Source organism: Echinops telfairi, unplaced genomic scaffold, assembly GCF_000313985.2.
Source record: "Echinops telfairi isolate 266 unplaced genomic scaffold, ASM31398v2 ScPeMD7_7468;HRSCAF=8506_0, whole genome shotgun sequence".
Taxonomy (NCBI): Eukaryota; Metazoa; Chordata; class Mammalia; order Afrosoricida; family Tenrecidae; genus Echinops; species Echinops telfairi.
The window spans coordinates 11,050,919-11,061,766 of NW_022111369.1; the positions used below are offsets into that span (position 1 = coordinate 11,050,919).

The window sequence follows — 10,848 nt, forward strand, 5'->3', positions numbered from 1 at the left end:
CTCAATGCAAGAATACTTTCATCTATTAAATTGGCATTCTATGATGCTCACCTTCCCTACACAATTGCTGAAGACAAAGTGGGTGAATAAGCAAATGTGAAGAAAGTGGATGGTGGCTGGAAATCAAAAGATATAGCGTCTGGGGTCTTAAATGCTTGAAGGTAAACAAGTAGCCATCTAGCTCAGAAGCAACAAAGCCCACATGGAAGAACACAGCAGCCTGTGTGATCACGAGGTGCCGAAGGGATCAGTTAACAGGCATCAAAGAAAAAAAAATTATATCATTGTGTGCTCACCTCCATGATAGGATCGCTGAAGACAAATGGGTGCATTATCCAACTTCTGTTCTTTTTTGTTTCCAGTTTTTTACTCCTGTTGCCAATAATTAATTACAAATGCATCTAGATTGCACATTTGATCCATTTCAGACTGAATTCATTGGTAGAATTCATTTTTTTTCATCACTAACCTTTATGGTTGGTGAAAAATGTGAATAATAGTTGGGTTGATTGGATTTACTTGAAGGCAGACAGATATAATCCTACCACAGGCAACATTGTACTTCAAGACAGGTCTTGAAAGGTCCTGTTTGACACTGAACACATTACCTGTCCTCTCAATTGTGTCCTTCCTGGCATAGTAAACCATATGAATTTTCTGACCCATTTCAGCTCATTTACACCTAGGATATCAATGGTTATGTGTTCCATTTCATTTTTGATGACTTCCAATATTCCTAGGCTTGTATTGTGTACATTCCAAGTGTTGATTATTAGTAGATTTTTGCAGCTGTTTTCTTCTCAACTTGTGTTGTGCCCATCAACAAATGAAGATTCTGAAGGGGTCAATCCCACAGGCTGTACCTCATTCAGGTCCCCATGGTCAACCCCAGGTTGAGAAAGCAGTCACATTTTAAATGCCTTCAAATCTGAATGGCCCATCCTCCAGCACGATCTCTGACAATGTTCTGTTTCCATTCATTAGGCCTTTGTTCTCTGAAATTTTCAGGGACTAGATCCTCTTTCAGTGCACAGCAGATTTCTTCTTCAAAGTCTGCTCGGAGTCTGGAAGTGGGTTTGGTTTTTTGGTTTTACAAAGCTGTGAAAAGAATGAGGACATTCTCTGCAGAGATGTATAAACATCTCAGGATGTATGGTTAAGAAGCAAATATGAATTTGCATTTTGTTTTCATAACGAAGATCTCACCCATTGTTGACTGTTGCGGAGTTGAGTCTGACTCACGGCAACCCTGCGGACCAGTTGGTGAGGCTGGGAATCTTCATGGCAGTTAGCATGTGAAGAAAGTGGCTTCTCAGAGCGGCTGGTTCCCACCGACAAGTTCTCCAGTAGGAACTCACTGCTCAACCCACTGCACCACCCAAATCCTTCAGAAAGCCCAAGTTGGAGAAAAATATAGTAATACAGATGATTTCTTGAAGGAGGGCAGGGATATGGGGGATTTAATGAACTGAGTGTGTATACTTATGTGTTTTTATAGTTTGGGCTTTTAAACCATGAAAATATAGCACCTATTTGATTTAATATAATCCATCAAATAAGTAGACGTTTAATTAATTACATAAAAAGTAGGCATGATTAATTTTTCTTCAAATGTTGTCAGTCTGACATCTTATCTGGAAATCTTAAATCTTGATTACCCTGGTTGAAGCCCCTTAATAGGAACCAAATATGCTTGGAATCAAGGGGAAAATGACAGAAACCAAGCTGACTTTTTTAAGGTTGATATTGGATTGTACAGATCTATCTTTCTTCTTCTAAAAAGCAAATAATTTAAAAATCATATCTGACTGTATTAGTCTAGGTACTTTAGAGAAACAAATCCACAGCAACTCATGGATAAGAGAGTTTTATGTAAAGAAAGTATGCATCACGAAAACATCTCAACCCACTGCTGCCCAAGCCCACAAGTCTAACATTAACCCATTAACCCAACACCAGTCCACAAAGTCCTCCACCTCACAAAACAGAGGCAATGATGCCGACTGCAGGAGGAAAGCTGAGTCAGTGAACGAATAAGCATCTCAGCACTAGCAGGGGTCTCCACATGGCTGCTCCAGCACCCAGGGCTGCATCGGGATAGGTCCATGTGGCTTCTCTTTAGGGATGTCTTGTAGGAAGTCTATCTTGCAAGCTGAAGCAGGGAACTGCTAAGGCAGCTGCACCCTGGTGCGACCATCACAAAGCAAGAGACCCAAGAACTAGAAAGGCGAGGCTCACCACCCATTTATCCCTCCGCCTTTCAATTAGCCCCACATGTGTTTATCGGCCAGGTTGGCACAATTAACTAACTCACTGACTAATGGAAAGCTAAATGTTCAAATCTTCTTTCCGTTATATATAAACTCACAGTATTCACATATTCAATTACCTATAAAACATTATTTAATTGTGCAACTCGCTGCCATCAAATCCATTCTGATTCACAGACACCCTACAGGACAGAGGAGAACTGGCCCTGTGTGTTTCTGAGACTGTAACTCTTTATAGGAGTGGAAGCCTTTGTCTTTCTACCACAGACCTGTTTGGTGGTTTCGAACTGCAGATCTTCTGGTTAGTGGTTTCCAATTCGGAACACACTATGGCACCAGGGGTCCCTAGTTTGTTGTGCAGCACATATCAATTCTACAATACGTTAATCTTATAATATTTCTTCTTATGTATAAAAAACATATATTCAGAATTTCTCCCTTAAAAGCAAAACAAAGAATGGTTTGACAGTTATTATATTTCCATCTTTACACTGTGATGGCCTTTTTGAATCCACCTCTGAATAGTCCGGGCTCACATGTAAGAATAGAACATGAACCGAAAACAGATACAATTAAAGGTAACACCAGGCAGGTGTCCTATGGCGGAGTGAAGTGAACTTGAAAGGTGGTTGGTATTTGAAGGCTAATCTCCAAAAGGGTCCTGGTGGCACAGAATTTAAGCATTAGGCAGCTAACTAAAAAAAGTCAACTGCTGGAGCTCCGGCTGCTCCAGGGGTGAAAGGAGAAAGCATCAGCTTCCATAAAGTTTACCACCCGGGGAACCCTCTAGGGCAGTTCTACTGTGTCCTGTGGGGGTTTGCTCTGGTTTGGTTTTGTTTCGCTCTTTCAGGTAATCTCCAAAAAGAACTTCATGTGGGTAAACCACAGAGAAACTGTTCTAGGAAACTTCTCGCTTTGCTTTCTGGGGCGGGGAGAGAGTTGAGTAGCAGAAGGCTGCTTGACTGACTTCAGTTGTTACAAAACAAAAGGAAACCCTAAAGAACCCAGGGGGCAGGGCTTTGCTTTGCATCAGTGTGGCTTCTAATTGATCCCGAAGGCCAGGGAAGCCAGGCACCCTGCTTACCTGAACCACCTCTGAATAGGCACCCTGGGCCGCTCGCATCAGGTCCCTGAGGAGAGTAAGGAAACTGCGCAGGCAGTCCAGGAGAATCCTCCGAGCAGCCTGGTTGAACACCTGGAGCTCCTCCACAAGCTGGGCATTGAGCGCCTCATACTCCTTTTTGGCCAGGTCGGACTCTTCTCCTACGGACCGCTGCCGGTAGCTGTTGTAATCCAGCAGTTTGTCGTAGCGCTTTTGGATGAGCTTCTGAGGCCCCGGGAATAAGGACAGTAAGGCTGACAATGGCGTCAGAACGATCTTCTGTAACTGAGCAGCCTGCCAAAAGAAAAGACAATCCCATTACAGAGAGTGGCTGTACCCAGCGTTTTGCCCCATTGAGGAGCATAGATAAGGGAAACCAGGTAGGTAGTCAAATTAAAATAGAATCAGAGTTGTCTTCCCGTTAGTGTAAGTACACGTCTAAGATGTGACAGGTGTGGGACATGCCCTGGGCCTGCTTAAAGGGAAGGGGCAGAGTTCCCACTGAACAGTTTACATTAACCATAGGGATTTACAGTGTGAGAGTGTTCGGCAAATTAATACTTTCATATTTGGCAGTCCCATGGGTCATGGTAGACGGTGTGATCTTGCTCTGCTAAGCATACAATGAAAAAGGAAACCTGAAAAAAATTACTTTATGCACATCATAATCTAGTTTTTATCAGTCAAAGCAGGAAGGGGACGTAATTTTCAGGCAGCTCCAGAATGTGTTACGTAAAATATTAACAAACTTGACTTGTATTTTTGAGCTGATATTATACTAAAGTTATTTAAAAGAGGGTCAGATGTTTGGGGCCTGTATGTGGATCGAAAGGCAGTTGGGGGAACAGAAAAAACCAGGGAAGACTGCATGGCTTAAAATCAGGAAAAGCATGTGTCAGGGTTGTATCCCATCACCATATCTGTTCAATCTGTATGCTGAGAAAATAATCAAAGAGGCTGCATGATATGAAGCAGAAATGCTGCATCAGGATTGGAGGAAGGCTCATTAACAACTTGTGATCTGCAGATGACACAGCCTTGCTTGCTGAAAGCGAGGAGGACTTGAAGCCCTTGCTGATGAAGATGAAAGGGTTGCTGTCTTCAGTAAGAATTGGAGCTAATTTAAAGCGAGCCCAAATCCTCACACCAATAGGGAGCATCATGATGAATGGAGAAAAGGTGGAAAGTTGTCAGACTTCATCATACTTGCATCCACAATCAATGCTCATGGAAGCAACAGCCAAGGGATGATCAAAGGATGCATATTGCATTGCATTGGGTAAATGGGTTGCACAAGAACTCTTTTAAAGTGTTGAAAAACAAGGATGTTACTTTGAAGACTATAGTACACCTCTTTCAAGCCAAGGTGTTTTCAATCACCTCATATGTGTGTGAATGTTGGGTCATGAAAGTAGGAAAACATAAGAATTGATACATTTGAATTATGGTGCTGGTGGAAAATATCGAAAGTACCATGGACTGGCCAAAAAACCAAACAGCTATGTCTTGGGAGCAGTATAGCAAGGTTGCTCCTTCGAGGCAAAGATGGGGAGACTTCATCTCCATACCTTGGACATATTGTCAGGAAAAGCCAGTCCCTGGAGAAGGACACCATGCTTGGTAAAGTGGAGGGGTAGCAAAACTGAGGCAGCCCCTCCAGGAGCTAGATTAACACAGAGGCTGCAGCAATGGGCTCAAACATAAGATCCACTGTGAAGCTGACGCAAGACTGGGCAGTGTCTTTGTTTTGTGATCTGTAGGGTTGCTACGTGTTGGAACTAACTCGATGGCATTTAACAATAACAACATTAAAAAACACAACAAAACTGTTGCTCCTGAGTTTCTTTCCACTTATGCAGACCACGTGTGTCAGAGGACATCTGTGCTACCCAGGGTCTCCAGTGACTGCTTTTTCAGAAATAGATCATCAGACCTTTCTTCCAAGGTTTGTCTGGGCGGACTCAAGCCTCCAACATTTTAGTTAGCAGTGAGGAAGTGAACTGTAACACCCAGGGACTCCTCCACACAGAATAAACAACAACAAAACCCAAACTCACAGCTGTAAAGTAAATTCCACTCATTATATAGTGACTCCATAGACCATGGTAGAATTGTCCCCACAGGGTTGCCAAGGCTGCAAATCTTCACAGAAGCAGGCGGCCACATCCTCCGCCAATGGAGTGACCAGTGCGGTCAAACCACTGAGAGTTCAGTTAGCTCAGTCCGTCTCTGCCACCAGGGCTTCTCCTTCACAGATACCCAAACCAAACTCACTGCCATGTAGTGGATTTTGACTCATCCTCCCTAATTTAACCTTTTACTGTGGGCATAGAAATGATCACAGGATTATGATCTTCTACTTAAATTCATTGAAAGATTAAACTCTTGCCCACTCCTATGTCTTCAATTCCGACATTTTCAGTCATTGAAAATGAACTTTCTACTAATGTGCAACCCTAGACCAACACCCGTGTACCACAGTTTTAATTGGTTTCTATTTATTTCTTTTTCCTTCTGTTCTGAAATACGATCTCTGCTGACTGCCTTAGTTGTGTCTCGTACAAGAGAGCTTCAAAAAGTCAGTGCAAAGATTCCATTAGCTTTCCATTCCAGTTTCCCATAAACATTTTGAAGCCGCCCCCCGCCTCCTATGTATTTGTTTTAATTCTGATAAACATCCAGACATGATTTTTTTTATGGCAATTTGCAAGTAGATTTCTCTTTTGTGTTCCTCAATATGTCCTGGGGTTTCAGTATCTAAACAGCAGCTTGTATTAATTAATTTAAATGGCCTTTAGTTACCAAGTTTGAACTCATGGGAAATCTAAAAGAGAGGGAAAACCAATCTTATATTGGCACCAGGAAAAGCCAGCACAGATCAAGTTTGATGTCTAGCTTATGAGATGATCAATATGTACCTGCATACTGCTTAATGAGTCCTTGACTAAACAAATACTGTTCACTGTGTCTGGGATAAATTAGTGTGTTTGTGATTTGTCTGGATCCCACAGGTAATCTCATTACAATATATCTTCTCAGTGACTCTTAGGTATGAACTGATTTATCCATACATAGGTAGTGTGACTAGAACAAATCAGAATCAGATTTGATTTTAATATGTTGTCCTCTCTAAAATGTGTAGCTATCACTCATAGTTACAGAACAATTGTTCTATAATTAGATTTTGAGTTCTCAAGACTTGGTTTTTAACAGTGTATTCTCCATAGCAAATTTCTTTGGAATATTGAGCTTTGTGATATTTATTGACTTTTGCCTGAAATACCCTCTTATGATTTTATGCAAAGTACAGTGGTCTCCTCTCCCTTCACTTCATCAAATTGTTGTGGGAAAACTATGCTTTGTTTTTGCCTTGTGCTCACTAAATACATACTGACTTAATTAATGGATTAATTTGTTTAAAAAGCAAGCCCTTAAGGACTTTTCTTGAGCATGTTCTCTGTAGTTAAACCCCGAAAACTCATAAAATCCAGCCATGTTTATTCCATTAAACGGATACTGTAAAAACACTCATCTGTTTATCTGTTACTATGAGTCAGAGTGGTCTCAGTGGCAGTTGAGTTTAAGGTTACTCCATCTACCTAATATCTTAGTGAAAATTATAACTTTAGCTTTCTAGCCCTCAGTGCCAAGAAAGGAAAGTCATTGTGGTTGGCTCTCTACAGGGCTGTTGTTTCACTCCCTATGGTTTGGAAAAAAGTATAGGCCAATTCCCGGGTTGTTACAGTGGCTTAAGATGGAAGCTGTTACTGGAGCCATTCTTTGGAATCCAGGAATGCTAAACGTCCAACACAAGGGCCACTCAATTTAGATTTGTCTGACACCCAATGCAAGTAGTGCCAACACATCCAAAGACTTTCACGATTATGAAAAGTCTACTCTATCTTTTATCCAATATTCATAAACTGAAATAATAATATATATCAAAACACAATATAGAAAATTCAATATTATTATTAATTCTAGCTAAATATTTTATTGACCCAAGAACATTTTTATGATCTCCCAGCTATATTTTAATAAGATTCTTAAAAAAGAACTATTTTAGTGCAAAATCTGAAAAGTAGTATATGACAAAAATCAGAAAAGTCATATGTGACTCTTTTGTAACAGTTTTTCTCAGTAGAAGCTTGCTTTGCAGTGTTACCGAGAATCGCATCTTTAGAGAACCATCTTCTGCTCTAGAAGGTCTCTAGAACTCCTTGAAGAAAATCACAGCATTTGAACTTAATAAATATTTGAAATATCATAGGCAGATTAAACTAACTCTTGCTTTTAAGAGCTACACAAACACTGACACCCCTAAAAGGCACTATCTGGGGTCCTCTTAAATTTCAATTATAATAAAATCCTCACTACTTCACCTAAAAAAATATTTAATAATTGGAAAAAATCTCCCACTTAAGCCTGCTAATTTTGACATTAATATTAACTTTAGAGCACATTTTATTTTTAACTTCTAAAAAGGTATGAAAAGCAGATTTTCTTTTAAACCCATTATTTAACTTGCATTTATCTGTGACTATGCATAACTTACAAAGTCATCACTGGGATTTGGGGTGTTACTTGGGGTCTCTGAATAGCCATTCTCTTCCTCGTCTTTACTGTAGGAAATTTCCTGGAGCTCCAGTATACTCTGTAGAGTCAAGGGCATGGCATCCTGAAATCCAAAAAAAAAGTTTCAGAAAGGGTCAGTTCTGACATCAGGGCCAGTAAATGTATTCTAAATGTAGCCCTCATCATGATAAACCTTCATTACCATAGAAACTAAAAATAATAGGAAAAATGTAAACAAATTTCATGAATATTCTATACAACTAGTTTACTGGCTAAACTGTGTATTTCTTTACCTTTCAGCCACATCATTTTCTAATAATATACACCATATGATTGATCCCTCCTTTATGCAGGGAAATTCTCAAATTTCCTCACTGGTCATTCTTCAGCAGTCAATTAAAATAGTTCCCTCATTAAAACAAAACAAAAGCACACTCCCTCTTTCAGTTTTGCCTTCAATTTTCCCTAAGTATCCAATGGTCTCTTTCAAAGAAGATGATTCTCAACCAGTGGAAATGGTTATTGTGATGAATAAATTCATTTTCATCAGAACATCTACCATATCAAATTTGGGAGGCTACAAAATGCCGATCAAGATACTGGTAAAAGAAGTCAATATAAAAACTTGGTTTTTACTCTTAAGTGTTCTCCAAAGGCATTTACTCCTATAAAAATACATCAAGCTCAGGCTCCCACTGCCTTCTGCTCTTATAACGTGTCTGGGTTTCTCTTCATGGTAGGCAGGATGTACTTTAGGAAGTACACACCTAAAGTATGTGCTTTGGGAAGAGAGTAGCAAATCTGTTTGTAAATAGACCTTTGCATCAGTTTATAAATGGGAACAGAATGGTGCTTGTCCTCAGCATCACATGAAACCTTGCCTCCAAATCATTGTGCCCTCAAATCATTAACCCCATTAAACCCAAATCATCAAACCCACATGCAAACATCTGCTTCCCAAACCTTATCATTTGATGTCTCTTGTGACTCATTTTACATTTGTTCTAGATATTTGATATTTTCTACTCTCCTTTTGATTGAGTCTTTCTTTGTTTTACTTTGTTATTGTTGGTAGGCTTTGTATGTTTTTCTGTATACAAAATCCTAGACAGGTAAACCTATAAAGACAGTAGCTTGATGAATGGTTTCTTGGTGGTATGGCACGGTAGGTTGGGGATGGGGAGGTGGGAGCAAATAACAATAAGTGCAAGAGAGAATAAAATGTTCTGAAATTGATTGTGGTGCTAATTGTACAACTCTTCTTAATATGGTTGAACTATTAAATTGGATGTTATGTGAATTATATGCCAATAAGACTATTTTAAAAAAACAACCTCCAAATGAAATATTTCTAGAAAATAAAAGGGGACCATTTATTGATGAAACCATGTGTCACATAGTCATGAAGACTATAAGAATACTAGTAATATAGTACAAAGAATATATGCACATCACAACACTGTTCACCATTATGAAAAGGCAGTAGAAGAATGGATAGACAAACAATGTCACATACACACAATGGTCCACTGTGCAAAGGTAAAGAATTGTGATGGATCTGTTAACTACCTCATGACATGGATGGAATTGGAGGACATTGTGCTGAGTGCAACTGCTCACAAAATATCAAGTATTCTATGAGATCATGGTATTTTAAAAAACTAAGAAAAGCTTTTTTTATACTAAAAGAAAACAGCTGATGGTAACCAACGATGGAAAGGGAAAAGAAGGGAGGGGAAGTCTTATGCTAGAAGACAGACAGGTGTTCCCTTGAGTGAGGGGCAACAATCTCCAACAAGAGGGAGATGGGCAAAAAGGATGGAAACAGGGCAAGCAGTCAGAAATAATCTGTGCTATAAAGCCTCACTAATTCACAACTAAAAGTTTTTTTAAAGAATGTTAGTAAGGACACTGTATCCTCTTTATGCCATTTTTAAGTTATTAACAGACCCCCAACTGTCTTCATGATAACAATTGTATGGCACAATAGTGGTTTTGTTTAAATCAATGGTTCTCAGCAAGGCAAAGCAGCCCTCTTAGGGAACTGGATTGAGGGGAGGTATGGTAGGTAAGAGGAAAAAGTAAAAACACGTCTTCTACTGACTTGTTTTCCCAGCAGTTTGAGACGGTAGACATCCTGATGTAAATGAATGGGCAGTCACAGTTCATCTACATTGTAACTATGGAAATACACACATTAATGTAGAAATGGAAAACCGTTGTATTCACCTACCTGTATGTGTTGAAGACAGAATGAAATATTCTTCACAAAATGCCTCACAGTCTTTTCTAAACATCTAAATAGCTTTTCTTCTCTGTTAAAGGTATTGTCTTTTACCTAAAATATACATAAAATTATTTATTTAAAAAAGAAAAAGAAAAACCCAGCATGAACCATCTTGGCCCAGCCAATCACAAAACTCATTGCTGAAGTAAAATCTTTTATGAGACGCTGTCTTATAGAGAAGTTTCTGTGTCGGCATCTAGCACAACTGATGTTCAATTTGTGTAGCAAAGTCACATTGCACAGCTTAATTTTATACATTCAGATTTCACATATGTACAGTAGCCACCCACCAATGCAAACACATTGCCGTCCATTCAGTGTGGACTCCCACTCCTGAGGGCCGTAGAAGACACAATAGAACTACTCCATCGGGTTTCAGAGGCTGTAAGTCTTTAAGGAATCTGACAGACTAGAACATTTTTCTCAGTGGTTTTAAGATTGTACATATATATGCTGTTAAATTATGTGTTTCATTTTATAGATTAGGTGAATTTAGTCTATTAACTAGGAATTACTGGTTTGCTATGATTCATTTGAATTTATTTATTTAGAAAATACTCTTATATTCCTGCTTAAATAAAAGTGTGTTAATTATCAACTCAGATCTGAAGGAT

At 39.3% G+C, this 10,848-nt stretch overlaps 1 protein-coding gene across 1 annotated transcript in view; it reads right to left on the bottom strand.

Moving 5' to 3' along the window:
• ARHGEF38 (Rho guanine nucleotide exchange factor 38) overlaps nucleotides 1-10,848 on the bottom strand; it is a 194,991-nt gene that overhangs the window by 22,620 nt on the left and 161,523 nt on the right. Inside the window, exons 8-10 of the mRNA XM_045284323.1 lie at nucleotides 10,181-10,285; nucleotides 7,928-8,050; nucleotides 3,355-3,666 (exon numbers count right to left, since the gene is read on the bottom strand). Of these exons, the coding sequence (XP_045140258.1) occupies nucleotides 3,355-3,666; nucleotides 7,928-8,050; nucleotides 10,181-10,285 (540 nt within the window). The remainder of the gene's footprint in view (nucleotides 1-3,354; nucleotides 3,667-7,927; nucleotides 8,051-10,180; nucleotides 10,286-10,848) is intronic.